This window comes from Leuresthes tenuis, unplaced genomic scaffold (assembly GCF_036924035.1).
Source record: "Leuresthes tenuis unplaced genomic scaffold, fLeuTen1.0.hap1 SCAF_22, whole genome shotgun sequence".
NCBI classification, from domain to species: domain Eukaryota; kingdom Metazoa; phylum Chordata; class Actinopteri; order Atheriniformes; family Atherinopsidae; genus Leuresthes; species Leuresthes tenuis.
Genome location: NW_027325376.1, coordinates 24,771,897 through 24,790,536, shown reverse-complemented (window position 1 = coordinate 24,790,536; position 18,640 = coordinate 24,771,897). Strand labels below are relative to the sequence as shown.

The window sequence follows — 18,640 nt, the reverse complement described above, 5'->3', positions numbered from 1 at the left end:
ATATCTTCCCAAGAACAGAAAAGGGTGATTTTTCTATAATATGTTCCCTTTACAGATCCCAATTTGTTATTAAAAAGGTGTGGACATCCTCCCAGCCAATTTGACTTACATAGTGAGGTGAATACCAATATTGCAATATTGATGAGATATAGAGGAATCCTGTTTCATTTTAGTAAACTATTTAAAATGATTAACTCTGTTAAAAGCTTTAGATGCATCTAGAAAAAAACATGTATTTTGTAATAGTATTTTTTTACTCTTGCTTTCAGTGTATATACACAAATTCCAGCTGTGCTTATTTTTTAAACCAAACTGATTATCAGTGGTTATTATATACTTTTGAAGCCTATCCAGAGGAATCCTGTCAAACACTTTAAAAAATATAGTAGAAAAAGCTATTTCCCTGTAATTTTCCAACCTTTTGGGTAATTAGGTAATATGCAATGTTCCAGGAATGAAAAATGTGAAAAGTAACACACATAGTGCACTTCAGTAGAAATCAATTCAAAGTGGTTCACAGCCAACAAAATGTAGTCCTGGCAAGTTTTAATTTAAACTAGAAAATTTCTGAAGAAATTTTGATGGGTGCCAAGCTACTGCCCGTCCAGACAAAGAGGCTGTGCTCAGAGAGTGCATTTGTCTCGTGAGCGGCTGGCATGGACCTGTTATCACACATATGGCCCCGTTTGATGTGTTGAGAATAATGGGAATAGGGGAGTGAGTGCGCGCTATTGCGCGCATTTGTCTCATGAGTGGCTGCCATGGAGCTATTATAACAGTTTAACCATGTTAACTGAAGACAGTTATGTAATTTATATCAAGGTCCTGTGTAAAAAACAGGTTTTATGGCAGTTTGAACACAGCCCTCGCTATCAGTATAATAGAGAAAAGGAGGGCCTCTTTATAATGGTAATGTGTGATGTGATGTCTCAGAGACCGAGGCTGTCATGTTATTTTGTATTAGGAACAGAGATAACACAGGCTGGCATAAAGCTGTTACAATAGGCCAGCCATATTGGCTCTGCCCTCATCAGCTGTATTAGAACAGGGCAGCCATCTTGGGCCTGGACTCATCATTAGTTGCTGTGGGCAACAGCTGCATGCCAACTGACAAATCTGCACCTTACTTTGTCACCTTAAAATCGTGGGGTTTTAATTATGAAGCACAAGTCTGAAACAAACGGTCGCTGTTCGAAAAGTAGAAGTCTTATCCGAATAATTCTTGAACTGTGAGTGCCAGAAGGGACAAGGGAAGTTAGCGGTGCAATTTTTATTCTGCTCCGGTGTAAGGTTTGTTTTTTACGGCAGTTTTAAAATTAGTTTTTCACATTGATTTCATGGCTCGACCTGTTTATAATGGATAGGTATGGGAGCTGGAGTGCGCTTCTCTGTGCTCAGAGGTGATTTGTGAGAAATCTGTGAGGCCAAGCTCAATGAGAGTGACTTTAGGTGAAAGAGGACTAAAATACCTAAGTTTTAATGTAAAACTTGTCTAGATCAGGCAGATATTTTGGATATGAGAGGCATTTGTTTGAGAAATATTTTTTTTAATAATTTTACAGTAGGAGTTAGAGGGTGAGAGGCATGAGATGAGGTCCTCTGGCTACCTAAAACGTAAACTGCCATTGTGTCAAAGCTTTATAATCTATAAACAAGCCCTTTACCATAGTTAAAATTGAGTCTTTCCTGTCACATATAAACTTTGAATGATGTGTCTGTGATGTCGTATGGCTGAGTTAGGAGGCCTCCAAAAGGAGGCAGTTTTCCCATTGGAAATTTTCCCAGTTTTTCCCAATTTTCCGGAATTCCTTTCGAGTAGTGAGAGTGAAAAGTAATAGCACACCATTCCCGATCGACGCGCATGCAGCGATGTGTTTTTTATTCCGGTCAGACCATCGCTGCGGGAGGAGTCACAAACCGAAATTTGGGGTGGAAACGGGAGAATAAGAGTCCAACACAATAGTAATATGTGTGCCTTGCCTTTGGCATTGGCACCCATAACGACAAGGATGTTTTAAAGATTAATCTTTCACAAAAAAATATTACCACCTGTTGTTGTGTAAATTACATTTGCTCTATATTCATTCAGAACAGAATCTCTCCTATCCACCTCCACCATGGTATGTTTGATTTCTCTCTATTTCATAGATGTCTACCTCTCATACACCGAGAACTATTGTCTTTGGCTACTCTACTATACATTTTAGTAGAGCATTAGACTGAGGGACAATACTTAAACAACAATACTAATGCATTCACCAACATTCACCAACAGTACTTAGGAATAACTTCAGAAAGAATTTAATTCTCAAGAAGATATTGATAAGTGATGCCCATTATTATTAGAGTATCCTTAGTCATATTTGTAATTGCCCCATGCCTCTGGTGCTGTTTCTGAGTGAAATTTTCTCTGATAAAATAAACATTTTTTAAATTACATCGCTTTTTTTCCCCATGTGTCTAGATTTTTAACCTGAGTAGAGTAATTTTAATTCATAACCCTATTCAAGTCATGTTCTTTTCTTAAGCCAACCAGAAAGGGACATTTCATTATAAAGTGTTGCGCTTACCAAGACAAACAGCAAAATGGTCAAAATGATTGTGTCATGAAAAGTATTTGTTTTAGTGCGAGCCATGATGCTTTTTTAACTCTCAACATGTATTATTGTCAAATCCCAACCAGAAGGCAACAAAAGTATTTTAGTTAATTGTTGTTATGTTATTGAAGCGTACATTGGTCTTGATCTCACGTGACACAAGTTTCCCTGTTTGAAAGAACAGAGTCCACTCCAAGATTCCTAATAATGGCTGAGCGCCTCACCTGATTTTTCACTTTTTATGTACTTTCACCTTTGAGTAACATCAGAGGATCTTCTTCTTGGGACAGTCTGGTTGTATGAAGTTTGCCCAGGTTTTGCCAGTCTTTTCCTGGTTATTCAGTGTTTTCTTCAAAACTAAAGTCTATCCATCTCTTTGCACTGAAATGAAAGTTATATTGTCAAGGTTTCTTTTTTATATAATGGCTGACTGGGGTTCCATTTGGATGTGCACAGAAAATATGCTTAGATTCAAATGGAGTACCGTATTTTCCATTTCTGTACTTAACTCATACATAAGGCGCACCTGATTATAAGGCGTACGTATTACGTAATGTTCTCTGATTGGTTTATCGCTGCCAGCACATGTAGTGTATGTATTACACTGTCAGCGGGAAATGGTCCGATGATCAGGGACAACATCGTCGGTCATTTTTACACTTAAAACTTAAACTTATAAACTGAACATCGGGCTGCATCACCCATCTCAGACTGAAGCTCTTACCCTAATAACAAGCCACAGGTAACGCGGGAAGTCAAAGCTGTCCTCAACATGAAGAAGGCTGCCTTCAGGAGCAGAGACAGGGAGGCCATGAAGGCAGCACAGCAGGAGGTGAAACTGTGTGAGGGAAGCTAAGGGCAGCTACAGGAGAAAGGTGGAGCAGAAGTTGAAGGAGAATAACATGAGGGAGGTCTGGGAAGGTGTGAGAACCATCACAGGCCACAAAACAAAGACAAGTGCTGTCGGGGGGTGGGGGGTGGGGGGGGGGGGGGGGGCAGCAGTGGAAAGGGCAAATGAACTGAACAACTTCTTTAACAGGTTTTACAGGTTCAACCAGCCCATGCAACCACCTCACCTTCACTGCAGCCATCTCTCCTTCTTCCCACAACACACCTCCCCCCAGACACCACAGCACCCACCTCCACCCCCACCTCAACCCCCACCTCAACCCACTCTCCGCCCCACATCACCACAGACCAGGGGCCTCATGTACAAATGGTACGTACGCGTAAAAAAGTGGCATACACACTTTTCCACGTCAACGATCAGATGTATCAAGAGCGAAATGACCGTGGAAATGTGCGGTGCCTCACGCAAACTTCAGGCCTGTCGTACGTACTTTTCTACAGCTGTTGATTCTTTGGCGACACTTAGAGGTGATGTTGGGAAACTGTTATAATGAATAAATGTCAACACAATTTGTACTCAGAATGAGTGATGTACACATTTGAGACACATGAACAATTAACACTGATGAACAATTAACACACCCATGTGATTGTTTGGGAATGTGATCTCATTCCCGACCCGGAGAGAGCACTCCGCAAGGTGTCTGGGCTCTCTCTTAGAGATAGGGTGAGAAGCTCAGTCATCCGGGAGGGGCTCGGAGTAGAACCGCTGCTCCTCCGCATTGACAGGAGTCAGATGAGGTGGCTCGGGCATCTGGTTAGGATGCCCCCTGGACGCCTCCCTGGTGAGGTGTTCCGGGCACGTCCCACTGGGAGGAGACCCCGGGGAAGACCCAGGACATGTTGGAGAGACTATGTCTCTCGGCTGGCCTGGGAACGCCTCGGGGTCCCCCCGGAAGAGCTGGAGGAAGTGGTCGGGGACAGGGACGTCTGGGTTTCTCTGTTAAAGCTGCTGCCCCCGCGACCCGACCCCCGGATAAGCGGTAGATGATGGATGGATGGATGTGTTTTGCAATTACACGAGTAGATATAAAAGCATGCAAGTGGTGCAGTGCATACTATTAAAAAACAATGGCTGCTTTAGTGGTATTGGAAGACATTGTAAATGGTGCAATTGGAAGAAAGCATGTTTTAAGAGACAGAGAGGATTTTGCTGGCACATGATTACAACTGGCTCATCAGCCGTTTTGAGGGCAATCCTCCTAGAACTGTGCACAGAGCTGTGGCCGGCGCTGGAGCGCAACACAGCAAGGGGCCATGCACTGCTCGTGCCACAGGTGACGTGCACACTGGGGTTTACGCAATCGGGGCATTCCAGAGGGAGCTGGCCAACCGATTGGGACTGTGCCAGTGGGCCCTGAGCCGAGCCATGCCAGCCAAGTGGGACGGAATTATCTGCATCTCAGCAGGTATATCAAATTCCCACAATGCAGTTGAACAGGCCAACATTGAAGCTCAATTTGAAGCGAGAGCTGGTTTTCCTAATGTAATCGGAGCCATCGATATAAAAGCACCATCACATGCTGAATTTGTATATCAACAGGAAACATTTTCATTCCATCAATGTACAGATCGTATGTGATGCGCAAATGCTTTGTGGGGGTGGCCTGGTTTAACGCACGATTCATACATTTAGTAAAATAATTTCTATCCCGTCTTCACAGCATCATGGTTGGTGTTAGTTAGTAACTTGCTGTTTTTTGCTGGTTAAACAACAGCTTAAGATCAACAAGCCCCTGGTCGTCTCTGTGTGCAAATGTTAATAGCCCTGTGCGTAAAGTGTGAAATGTCTTAATCAGCCTCACCTTTTCCTCCGCACACTTCTGCACTAGCTTACTGTATGAACACGTTTGTTGTGAGTTACACAAATATAGGTATTTACCTTGGGGGTAATCAGAGTCACCCACACTCCCACACCCACCACCCCTGAGAGAGCAGTGTCACCCATAGTTGTACCGACTCTCTGTTCAAACAGCCTCCCCCACCTGTTTTTGCAACACTTCTGCGGTGGGCAGCCAGTCTCTGCATCACATCCACCTTAAAATCGGACCACTTCTTTTTCACCTCTGCTTGTGAGTGCTTCTCAGACCCCACAGGATTAAAGGCCTCGCTCATGCTCTCTCACACACTCCTGTTACGTTTGCTGCTTATATCGTAGGACAGCGTGCCAAAGAGGACATTTTTGCAGGCTTCCACTTTAGAAAGTATCATCTCCATCTCGCTTTCCATTAAGTTTATTCTTTTTCCGTCTTACTCATTCTTTTTTCTTTATTTTCTGATCTTACAGAGAGAGGAATCGCAGGTGCAGGGCTAATGTAAATAGGATTTACATATTTAAGTAAGGGGCGTGGACAGGAAGGAGTCTGGGATGTACAAAAGAAATGTGCTTGGATTCATGTGTGCGCACACATTGATACATCCGGATATTTTTGTACGTTGGACGGCATTTTGGTTTGAGCGTACGCCATGTTTCAGTAGGAAATGCATGAAAGTCTTTGTACATGAGGCCCCAGGTCAGAGGTCAGCTGAGGAAACTCCGACCCAGGAAAGCAGCAGGCCCAGACAAGGTGTGTCCAAGACTCCTGAAGACCTGCGCTGCAGAACTGGGGGAACCACTACAGCGGATCTTCAACCTTAGCCTGCAGCTAGGGAGAGTGCCTACCCTCTTGAAGACATCCTGCATCGTACCGGTTCCTAAAAAGAACCGACCCAGCGAGCTGAATGATTTCCGGCCAGTGGCACTCACTTCACATCTGATGAAGACGTTGGAGCGTCTCTTCCTCAGCCTCCTCAGACCCCAGGTGCAACACGCCCAGGACCTCCTGCAGTTCACCTACCAGCCAGGTGTCCACTCCCATCTGGATAAGGGAAGAGGCACAGCGAGGATTCTCTTCTTGGACTTCTCCAGTGCCTTTAATACCACTCAGCCCCCTATGCTTCAAGATAAATTGAACAGGATGGGAGTGGACCCCCACCTGGTGGCCTGGATCTCCAGCTACCTCACCGACAGGCCACAGTACGTCAGACTGAAGGACACCACGTCTGACGTACTGTGGTCAGCAGCACTGGAGCCCCCCAGGGCACTCTTCTCTTCACCCCGTACACCTCGGACTTCTGCTACAACTCAGAGCTGTGTCACATACAGAAGTACGCTGATGACACAGCCATAGTTGGATGCATCAGGGATGCCAGAGAGGAGGAATATAGCAGTCTGGTGGGGGACCTTGCTGTTTGGTGCCACGCAAACCACCTAGAGCTCAACACCTCTAAGACAAAGGAGCTGGTCATAGACTTTGGGAGACCCAGACCGAAGCCAAGACCAGTCCTAGTAGAGGGAGCTGAGGTGGAGAGTGTGGACTCCTACAAATACCTTGGGCTGTGGGTGGACAATAAACTGGACTGGTCAACACACACCAGCCACCTCTATGGGAAGACACAAGGCAGGATGTACTTACTAAGGAGACTGCGGTCTTTCAACATCTGCAGTAAACTGCTGTGCATTTTTTTGTATAAGCCGCTGGAGACTTGAATTTTCTTGAAGGAGTCATCCCAAGGGATAAATAACGTTGAGTCTAAGTCTAAGTCTAAGTCTGAAGAACAGGCACTCATTGGGACATGGGCAAAAGCATTAATGATGACACGATTCAATCGCTAAGTACGAGCTCGATACAATCTTCGCCCTATTCAGAGTGAATGCCTGGGATCCGCCTAACCCTGGATTTACACCGAACGCAAAGCATGCGACAGAAGTGGCCATTCATTTCCAATGTACAAGAGTGAAGAGGCGTGGCAAAAGTGAACGTGGCAAAAGTGAACGTGGCGGTGAGCGGCGCAAAGGGAGAGCGGTGAGTGATGCGAAGGGGGCTTAATGTCCCGATGAATGCTCAGCGCTCCCCGCGGTAAGTTCAAAATGGCAGTATCCGTGACAGATTTTGGAATCCAATGCACACATAAGGCACACTGGATTATATGGCGCATGGCCGAATTTTGTGAAAATTTAAGGCTTTTAGGTGCGCCTTATTTTTTTTTTATTTTTAGTGTAGCTATAATAGTCAGTTTTATACTGTTGAGAGATCATTGTAGTTACACTAGTTATACGAGAGACAGAAGACCCATTCTTACATAGACATTGATCCAAAGGCATATCCTTAAGGGGATCCAAGGGGATGCTTGGTGTGTTTAGATTGCTGGACTAACTAAAGTCTTAGTTGCATCCATTCCATCAGAAATGCAAGATGCACATCAGAAGCATTTGGTTGGCAACAATCTGTGATTTTTCTTGCCTGATTTTCAGAGCTTTGGAAGAGGATGACCGCCTGAAGCGCAGCCTTGAGCAGCGGAGGAGGAAGTATACTAAACAGCAGAGAGAGAAGTGTCTTATGCAGTGACTCCCACAACTTACAGCCATGAAATTCTGCACCGTTTCTTGGAAAGAAATTGGGTCAAGACCGAAACAAGAATAATACAGCCGCATCCAATCCTCTTGCATTTTATGCAAATTCCGTGACTTAAAGATGAGGGCATTTAGGAAAAAACAGTCAGCACAACTGAACCAAGCTTTGTAGCTGTGCAAAAGCTGCTGAAACATACTAAAATTGGATTAATTCACTTAATATCTGTCTGTATGTCCAGAACAAGAAATAAAAATATCAGCTACAACATGCTTAGACAGTGTTAGCTTTGATTCATATCCTTTTTGATCTCAACAAACTAAAGCATAGAATATCCAATATATTCAAAATATGGCAAATCTACATAGTCTATATGGTCAAGAATAAAGCACAAAAACTATACATTTTAGGGGAAACAAGACTATTTTAATCACTTGGTGATTTAATTTCATTGTGCAAATTAATTAGGGTAAGAAAGAAGCCACAGTCACGTAATAATTGCACATAGATTTCTCATTTAATTGTCAGAATACCCATAACTTAAAGACATAAACTGGAAGAAGCAGCAGCAGACTTGTTAAATCTTCAAAAACAAGCTTATCATCCTAATTATGCCACTATTTTCTTACATCTGTCTGAAAAGTAACATTCAAAAAATATTATGGTATATCTGAGAGCTGAGATATAAAACATGCCTCTGAGTGGGGAAATGTTCAAATGAGTTTTAACTATCGGTCCACCTCTCTTCTATTTTCCTATTGAAGTAACTGAAATATAACATCTTTCCTGAAATTAAATTAACATGTGAAAGTTTATGCATAAAAAGAGCTTAGTATTCATGAGCAAAAATGACCACTTTCATTGTTTCAGTCTGCAATTGTTCATTGTCTTTGCTCAGAAAAGTCTTCTTGAAGCGTTTCCTTTGGAAGGCAATGCTTTAACATGTTTGAAACTGAGAGTTTTGTTTCTTTGTGTGTGTTAAAGTATGTGATTCTCATATTGTTGGTTGACTACCATTTTGGTGGAATAAATTAAAAGATCTGAATTTTGAGTAGTGTTTTTACAAAGCAAAATCAAGTGTTAGATTTCAAATTTTTAAACTGAGACTCATATTTCAACTAATGCTTAGTCTAATTGAACAAGACAGTTATTCATCAAAAGGATTTTTTGCTGATGAGATTCTAGAAGGTTTATTTCACAAGATATTTAGCATTACTCAGCATGAGCCCCATCTATTGATGATTGCTGAGAAGACCCAACTACACTAATGTGCCACATTGCAAAATATGATGATTGTTATTGAAGACTGCTTTTAAGCATAATGGGATTTTTCATAATACTGTAGCTTGTTGGTGGTTAGATGAGGCTTCAAATACCATACTCATTAAATTACCCATTGCATAGATAACTTTTAAGAAAATGTTTTTTTGAATTCAGCATAGTTAAAACTTATAAATGATATGTGTAGAAGTATGTTTGTTGGCTTATCTTTTCAGACTCTCTTGGGTAAGTTATCCAACGTCTTTTTCTTCCAAAATGTTTTATTAAGTTTTTATGTTGGAATAAACAAACATAACATATATAAATCAATCCCTATAACCCCCAACCCAAACCATTAAAGCATTAAATTAAAGCAGTGTAGTTTTACAGGAGTAATATATGTTGGGTCAATGACAAAAAAGGCTTTTCGAAATGTATTTTATGTTGTTTTGAAGTTGGTTGAATACATTTTTAAGTTAGGAGTATGTGTTTAAACAAGTCACGAGTTACACAACATTCAAAAGGGTTTAAATAATTTTTTTTTTTACTGTATTTGCAACTTCACCACCCAAAAAAATGTCAGATGGTGCAACCAAAAATATATTTTAAAAAATGTACTTCCCTTGTTTTTATTCTATGTGAACTGTCTACAATCCTTCACACATTATTGTTTTGTAGATGAGCTGACTATTAACAATTACTTATGAATATTGGATTCTTGTTGCCTGTTATTTTGTTTTACCAACGTCCAACTTTGCATTTAAAGAGAGACAAAATACTATACAAATATGAAAATTAATACTGGCAAATGCAGTAGTTATGTACATTACAGTTTCAAACCATTTTTCCACTTTAATGTTTTTATTATTCGTTTGAATTAGAAATTTATCTGGTCGCACCACCTAATTTTATAGTTGCGCCAACCGGACAAGACTCAAAATGACTGGAAATTTGTTGAAAACTGTATTTGTTTCATATGTAACATACAGGATTATAACAACAATAAAGTTTGTAAGTTTGATTGGTAACATGTCAATTTAGTTTGATTAAAAACATGCTTATGCCAACTGAAATACAATGGCTAAAAAAGGGCTGATAGCTTATTTTTTCAGATGTGCCTACTAAAGCTGTCCCAGTCTGCACTGAGAAATAAGAGGCTCCAGCTCTGATATTACTTGGAGAACATTGGTCAATAAAATATCTCATCAGCTGGATGGAGCCATGTAAACACATTTTTGTTGACCAACTGCTGCATTGCGCTGACTTGAATTTTGTCACCAATCACCTGAAAAACATGCCCCATAAAGATGAATTTTCCAGTGAGGTCTTGGTCATGCTAGACACTGGCCTGGGTACTGCTTGTGTTCACGCTGACTGTACTGCTGTTACGGCACTTGCAGATATGTGGCCTGCTACCGAAACGAGAGTTCTCAATGCATATTTTTCCTGGTTCTGATGAGATTACCTGGTGTATTGACAGAGTTCCCTTTACAGAAGGCACAACATCTGGGACAGCTTCTTCAAACCTTCTGATATCCTCCTCACTCACCCAGAATAACTTTATTTCACTGGTCTCTCTGTTAAAAACCTCTAAAAATCCTCAGGGGTTTGGATGTCTGCCCCCCTGTTGACAATAGAGTCAGCAATTCATTTGAGAGCACCCCCATCCCCATCTGGGGCGCCTTTCCCATGGGACCTTTAAGAGAAGTTCCAGGTGACCTGAAAGTCAGAGGATGGTAATAAGTAAGTAAAAGTTTTTTTGTTTTCCGGTATCGAGTGACTGGTCTATCACTCAACATATGGAGAGTAGTAGGACATGAGGTCTGACTGTCCAACGTATCTCGGGTCACTGGTTCAAGGTGGGACCACACAGCTCTGTCATCATGCCGGCGGGATGCAAAGGTATTGGCATAAGACTGTACTCCAGCTGCTGTGCAGGCCACACATGCGTCAACACTTACCTGCTTTCTACTCCCTCCAAACTACAAAGCCTGTTTGCAGGCAAAGTTTTCTGAAAAATCAACATGGAGGACAACTTCATCTTCTTACAGAGAAGATGCCCTGCACTCTTTCGTCTGGTGAAGCCAATTGTAATGGTGTTTGGCAAGGCCATCAAGCTTTTGATTGAAAGTGTTCAGCAGGTCAGAGTATGTACCTGTTTGTGTGTCTTTTACAAAGTTCATGTATGCTTTCTGTGGTAATCAGGCCAATTTAATCTTGCTCCTAAAGATGAACCTTTTCTGTCCACTTACCTTTATTCTCTCATTCCAGCGACGTCCCCTCCGAGATCCTGTCAGCTTACCTGGTCGCCTCTATCAGCTCACCTCCATGTCCACTTACCACCTGCCTGCTTACCCGTCGTCTCTCCTGGTACACACCTTCAGCCAGTCAGACTCTGCCTCCCCCTTCAGCCTATTTCCACCGGCTCACATTATGCCTGCCATTTAGTCTCCAGCGCCTTCCAATTCTCTCCTTTCCTCCTACCCCGGACTCCACGTTGCCTCTGGCTGACAAGACAATAAAATCATTTTACGTAACTTTGAATCTTGCTGTTGTGTCCTTTACTTGTTTTGGCTCATTCTCCGTGACAATGTTGAGTTACTGAATTCATTTAGATATAACTATTCAATACTACAGACCTCTAGAGGGCAATGTAGCTCCATAGAAAAGTTATTAATTTTCCTAAATAATGATTTTTTTTCTTTATTATACCAAGTACGATTGTGAAAAGGGTATCTAAATGCAGCTTGTGATATCACTGAAAACTTTAGAGAACCTGTACAAAGGTATAAAACGCATCACAGTTTTAAGATTCAGCTGAAAGTGAATCTGAAGAAAGTAGTTGGTAGAAGTGAGAGAGGTCTGTTTCTCATCTTGCTGAGTCATAGAAGATAGGTGTCACCTTTGATTTACATTGCCTAGATAAGAAGGAAGCAACAGTTGGTCTGGCCTGTCCAATCGGGAGAGAGTCTTCCAAATCATCTCCAAAGGAGGTTGTGGTAAATAAGATGTCTGTCTTTTCTGTGGAAATCTCCATCTGTGTCTTTGCACAAACATTACCACACAGGAATGTTGCTGGGGCCTCCCAAAGGTTAAGTTTCATATTAAATCCACACTGGAGTTCGCTACATTAGACAAGCTTCTACTTGGACACCTATACAAACTTTTGACTTTGTTGGCAGGTTCATACATTTAATATAATCAAGAGTTTTATATTAAAATGAACTTTTTCTAGTTTTACATTGGTTGTATCACCTGAAATCTAAAATGTACAGGTCTGACTATGAACTATGACTATGAACGTGGGTAATGACAGTGAGACCTGGAAGGTTTGGGATTGGGAGGAACGGCCCCCCGATCTGAATCAGAGTGGTGTTGTTGGACTTCTGTGCTCGTCATGGACTCTCCATAAGGAACACCATGTTCATGTAACGGGTGGTGTATGGACCCAATTGCAGTACAGAGGAGTCAGAAGACAGTGGTAAAAGGTTCAAGGCTTTACTGAGACTCTGGCAGACAGACAAACGGTTTAGAAACCGGCAAACAGGAATCAGGAGAGGAGAGGCAAAGTTCTTGGTCAGGGACAGAAGGCTGGGTCGAATTACCAGGAGGCAGACGAAGCAGGGAATCAGGGACAGGTGAGGTCGGTACCGGTAAAGCTGGCAGGAGAACGCTGGAAAGACATGCATGGCAAAGAACAATCTGGCAAAGGATAGAGTGTGGAGCTGGTGACTATATGCTGGGCTGATTGCATGTGATGAGAGGCAGCTGTGTGCACAGGTGAGTGGAGTTAACTGATGAGGTGTGTGTGACTGACAGGCTGAGTGGGGCAGAAGCAGGATCAATGAAAAACCACTGATGGTTGGATGACCAAACTGTGACAGAACGCCCCCTTCAAGGGACGGCCCCTGACGTCCCCAAAACAAGTCCAAGGAACCAGGGTGAGAGGAGGGGAAACAGGAAGGCGGGCTAAAACTCGGGAGAACCCGAGAACTCCCAGGTTGTGAGTAAGGCGAGTTCGCCGGTGGGTCCACTGCCTTCCTCCGACAGGGAGTCCTCCCACTGGTCCGGGGCAGTGGAAGGGCTAGCAGCAGGCGTCCTATGGCGAGGGCCCCTGCCGATGTTGCTGGGGGAGGGCTGGTCCGGATGTTGCTGGTGGAAGACTTGGATGAGACCCCGGTCCAAAATGTGTTGAGCAGGAACCCCAGGATCTTTCCTCCGGACCGTAGCCCTCCCAGTCGACGAGGTACTGGCAGCCCCTTCCACGTCGGCGAGAGCGAATGATGCGGCGCACTTCATATTTGAGTCCCCCTTCAATGAGACGGGGGGGGGGGGGGGGGGGGGGTGGAGCAGCAGGCACCAGCGGGCTCTCGTTGACCGGCTTGACCTTGGACACATGGAATGTGTAGACCGAAGGAGTTTGAGCCGGACTGCCACAGGATTGATGACCTTCTCGATAGTGAAGGGCCCAACAAACTTGGGAGCCAGCTTGTTGGATTCCACACACAGAGGAAGGTCACGGGTGGAGAGCCAAACCTTCTGGCCCACCTGGTATTGTGGAGTTTGAGAGCGATGACGGTTGGCTGCTGAGGAGTACCGGTCTGCCGCTTTCAGGAGGGAGGCCCTAGCATGGCTCCAGGTCCGACGACAGCAACGGATGAAGGCTTGAACTGAAGGGCAAGAGGCCTCCCCTTCCAGGGCTGGGAAGAGAGGAGGCTGGTAACCGTAGGCACACTGGAAAGGAGACAAACCGGTGGCGGAGCTGGTAAGGGTGTTGTGGGCATATTCCACCCACAACAAATGCTGGGACCAAGAGGATGGGTTCTGTGACACCATACACCGGAGGGCCGTCTCCATTTCTTGGTTCTTCCTCTCCGTCTGGCCATTAGATTGCGGGTGGTACCCGGATGACAACCTGGCCGTGGCTCCCAAGAGGCTGCAGAACTCCCGCCAGAACACTGATGAAAACTGGGGCCCTCTGTCCGAGACCACATCAACAGGAATCCCATGAAGGCGGAAGACGTGGTTGAGGAGCAGCTGGGCTGTCTCTTTAGCTGACGGGATCTTAGGCAAGGACACAAAGTGTGCCATCTTAGAGAAGCGGTCCACAATGGTAAGAATAGCCGTCTTCTCATTCGATGGTGGCAGGCCTGTCACGAAGTCCACTGAAATGTGGGACCAGGGGCGATGTGGCACTGGGAGAGGCTGCAGGAGGCCGGATGGTGCTTGACGCGATGTTTTATTCCGATTGCAGATCTGGCAGGCTTTGACATACTCCCGGGTGTCCTCCTGTAACGTGGCCCACCAGAAACGTTGTAGAAGGACCTCCCGGGTTCTCTGGATCCCAGGATGGCAGGTCAACTTAGAACCATGGGCCCACTGGAGTACATCCGACCTCAGAGCTGCAGGCACGAATAAGCATCCAGTAGGGCAGGCACTAGGACCAGGCTGACCCTCTGTGGCAGCTCTTACTTTCTCCTCAATTTCCCAAGTCAGGGATGCCACAACACACGGGGACGGAAGGATGGTGTCAGGGGCACTGGTGCCATCATCCTCCCTCTGGAACTGACGTGACAGAGCGTCAGGTTTGACGTTGCGGGAGCCGGGTCTGTAGGAGAGGGTGAAATTGAACCTAGTGAAGAAGAGGGCCCATCGTGCCTGTCGAGAATTGAGTCTCTTTGTGGTTCGAATGTACTCCAGGTTCTTGTGGTCCGTCCACACTAGGAAGGGCTGCTTGGTTCCCTCCAGCCAGTGCCGCCACTCCTCCAGGGCCAGTTTAACAGCAAGGAGTTCCCGGTTACCAATGTCATAATTTCTCTCGGCTGGGGAAAGACGCCGAGAGAAAAAGGCACATGGGTGGATCTTCTGGTCACTGGCTGCTCGCTGGGACAGCACAGCCCCTACACCCATGTCAGATGCATCCACCTTTACGATGAACTGCCGTTCGGCATCAGGAACTTGGAGGATGGGTACAGAACTGAAGCGGTCCCTCAGGGTCTGAAAGGCTGTATCTGCAGAATGGGACCATCGGAAGGAAGTCTTGGAGGATGTCAGGGCTGTGAGAGGGGCAGCGATGGAGCTATAGTTCCGGATGAAGCGCCTGTAAAAATTGGCAAAGCCCAGGAACTGCTGCAGCTTCTTACGGGTTTCAGGGACTGGCCAGCACCTAACTGCGTCCACTTTGGCAGGATCCATCTCCAGGTGACCTTGAGTCACAATGTAACCCAGGAATGACACAGTCTGTGAGTGAAACTCACACTTTTCGGCCTTCACGAAAAGGGAGTTCTCCAGCAATCGTTGGAGGACCGTCTGGACATGGTGGATATGTTCTTCGCGGGACTTAGAAAAAATGAGGATGTCGTCCAAATAGACGAAAACATATTTGTCGATCATGTCTCTGAGGAGGTCGTTGACCAAGGCCTGGAATGATGAACAGGCGGAAGTCCGAAGCAGGGAATCAGGGACAGGCGAGGTCGGTACCGGTAAAGCTGGCAGGAGAACGCTGGAAAGACATGCATGGCAAAGAACAATCTGGCAAAGGATAGAGTGTGGAGCTGGTGACTATGTGCTGGGCTGATTGCATGTAATGAGAGGCAGCTGTGTGCACAGGTGAGTGGAGTTAGCTGATGAGGTGTGTGTGACTGACAGGCTGAGTGGGGCAGAAGCAGGATCAATGGAAAACCACTGATGGTTGGATGACCAAACTGTGACAGTTCAGGCATAAGAGTGTCCATATGTGCACTTGGCACCAGGGCACCCTAGGCCGCAGTTCGATGATCGACTTTGTGGTTGTATCGTCAGACATGTGGCTGTATGTCCTGGACACTCAAGTGAAGAGAGGGGCGGAGTTGTCAACTGATCACCACCTGGTGGTGAGTTGGCTTTGCTGGTGGGGGAGGATGCTGATCAGAACTGCCAGGCCCAAACGTATTGTGACGGTCTGCTGGGAACATTTGGCGGAATCCCCTGTTAGAAGGAGCTTTAACTCCCACCTCCGGCAGAGCTTCAACCATGTCCCAGGGGAGGTGGGGGACATTGAGTTCGAATGGGCCGTGTTCCGTGCTTTCATTGTTGAGGCGGCTGACCGGAGCTGTGGCCATAAGGTGGTCGGTGCCTGTCATGGCGGCAACCCCTGAACCCGCTGGTGGACACGGTGAGGCTGAGGAAGGAGTCCTATTGGGCCTTTTTGGCCAGTGGGACTCTGGAAGCAGCTGACCGACAGGCCAAGCGGAGCGCAGCTGATGCGGTTGCTGAGGCGAAAACTTGGGCCTGGGAGGAGTTGTCGGTAAGGCCATGGAGAACGACTTCCGGACGGCCTCGAAGAGATCTGGTCCACCATCCGGCATCTCGGGGGAAGAAGAGGCGCACCGTCAACACCGTGTATGGTGGGGACGGGGCTCTGCTGACCTCAACTAGGGACGATGTGAGTCGGTGGGGGGAATACTTCGAGGACCTCCTCAAGCCTACTGACACACCTTCAGAGGAAGCAGAGTCTGAGAGCTTGGAGATGGGGCCTCCCATTTCTAGGGCTGAGGTTGCAGAGGTGCTCAAAAAGCTCCTCGGTGGCAAGGCCCCAGGGGTGGATAAGGTCCGTCCTGGGTTTCTCAAGGCTCTGGATGTTGTAGGGCTGTCTTGGTTGACATGCCACTGTAGCATCGCATGGACATTGGTGACAGTGCCTCTGGACTGGCAGATCGGGGTGGTGGTCCCCCTCTTTAAGGGGGGACTGGAGCGTCTGTTCCAACTACAGGGGGATCACACTCCTCAGCCTCCCTGGTAAGGTCTTTTAGGGGGTACTGGAGAGGAGGATCCGTTGGATTGTTGAATATCGGATTCAGGAGGTGCAGTGTGGTTTTCATCTGTGGTTTATGTGTTTATGTCAACCCGTCATGTACTGCTAACAGCAAACTCTAGACTCGCTCTTTCCCCCCCTTATATCTGCTGAAACCTTTACAGAGCTGGTACACCGAGGTGTCCGGCAACACCACTGCAATAATAGGTCATTTAGTAAAACAGCGAAAAAGTCAGGAAATGTATTCAAAAAAAGGTAATTCAAATCAAACAAAAATAACAAACAAAACAGGTCTATCTTGTATGCAAGCAACTTTCCTGACCAAAAGAATGCCAACAAAAATACAATCATCTTACCTCCCTGTAGCAACATAAACAGGAGAAAACAGGGTTAACAAAAAATGGCAGTACACTCCTACTGCACAATTCCAAAATTCCAACAAAAGTTGCAACTTCAAAATTTATACACAAAGTCATCCGCCAGCCAGTGGCTGGTTTGGATCATGATCATAACCAAAACAATATACCAGTGGATACATGTCAATGTTATCATCCTCTGCTCACTACTCCTCTGTCTTTATCACTTATTTTATTCCTGAACATTATCAGCTGCTTTGTCTTTTTGCTGCTCAAGATCAGGTGATTCTCTGCCTGTTTCCTCACCAATGGTACCTGATGGCACCACATCCTTCTCCTCCAAGCCTGGTGGTTGGATAGGTTGTATCGTGGTCCACCCAAAAACATTAGTACTGTTTGAGGTAATGGTTGTTGTTGTCACAGTTCCCAGAGATGTTTTAATCGTAGAGGATTCTATGTGCACCCCCTCATTTGAAGTGATAACCTGTGTAGTACCTGCTGTTGGTGTATTAATTCCCTCAGTTGTTCCCCATCTGGATGCAGGGGTTTGTGGCGGAGATGATGTTGAGATGTTTAATGGTGGTATTTCTTCTTTGTATCAAAGCTGCCATTAATTACTACTAAAACCATCATTTCAACTTTGGTTTCAAGTCTGTTGCTTAACTCTAACCACCCAGGTTGGGGGTCATAATATATACACTTATAGAGACTATAAAGACTGCAGTCCCCTTTTCTTTTTTCACCTTGCTAACATCACTGAGTAGTATGTACTTGACTGGAGAGGAGATGTTTGAGAAATCTATCAGTCTTCCGTAGTTGTCTTTCCACTGCACTTGAAGAAGTCTGTCAAGATTCCATGCTGTGCACTGGCATGGGAGCTGAACTGACTTACCCAGGGTTGCTTCAACTCTGGTTCTCGTAACGCTTGGGCTTGGTCTTTTTATGGACTGACCTTGGCTCTCTTGTCTTTCTCGAAGTGTCGTTGTCGAGTCTTTGTTGGATCGCCTTCCGGAGGGGAGGCCACCGTTGTTCCTGGCACGTGTTGCAGATTGATGAACACTGAATCTTCTTCTCTGTTCATTGCTGGCATCATTCCCAGCATCGTAAGTGTTCGCGGCATTGTTAGCCTCTTCTTCTGGATCTTGATATCGAGCATCCTTTTGTATTTCTGGTTTGTCAGTCCTCTCTCTAAGTCCGCCGGAGTCTTCGTCTCTTTGTCCTTGAGTTTGGTATTTTTTTCTTCTTTTGATGCCTTGACAAAGTGTGACAGGTGATACCACGTGGGAGATTCTCTAACTTGGACTGCTGTCCTTGTGCTGCGAAATGGTTGTGCTG

The 18,640-nt window shown here is 45.3% G+C and overlaps 1 protein-coding gene and 1 long non-coding RNA gene across 4 annotated transcripts in view; one reads left to right on the top strand and one right to left on the bottom strand.

Moving 5' to 3' along the window:
• Positions 1-11,662, top strand: part of ehbp1l1a (EH domain binding protein 1-like 1a) — a 99,078-nt gene extending 87,416 nt beyond the window's left edge. For 2 of the 3 annotated variants that reach the window (XM_072375856.1, XM_072375855.1), the window contains exon 15: positions 7,801-11,660. In XM_072375856.1, coding sequence (XP_072231957.1) covers positions 7,801-7,894 — 94 coding nt within the window. In that variant the 3' untranslated portion in view covers positions 7,895-11,660. Of the gene's footprint in view, positions 1-7,800 lie in introns of all 3 variants that reach the window. The other variant, XM_072375857.1, reaches the window with a different exon arrangement.
• The window catches only part of LOC140281434 (uncharacterized), a 103,101-nt gene continuing 93,242 nt past the window's right edge, over positions 8,782-18,640 (bottom strand). The window contains exon 2 of the long non-coding RNA XR_011909745.1: positions 8,782-8,849. This is a non-coding gene — a long non-coding RNA (uncharacterized lncRNA). The remainder of the gene's footprint in view (positions 8,850-18,640) is intronic.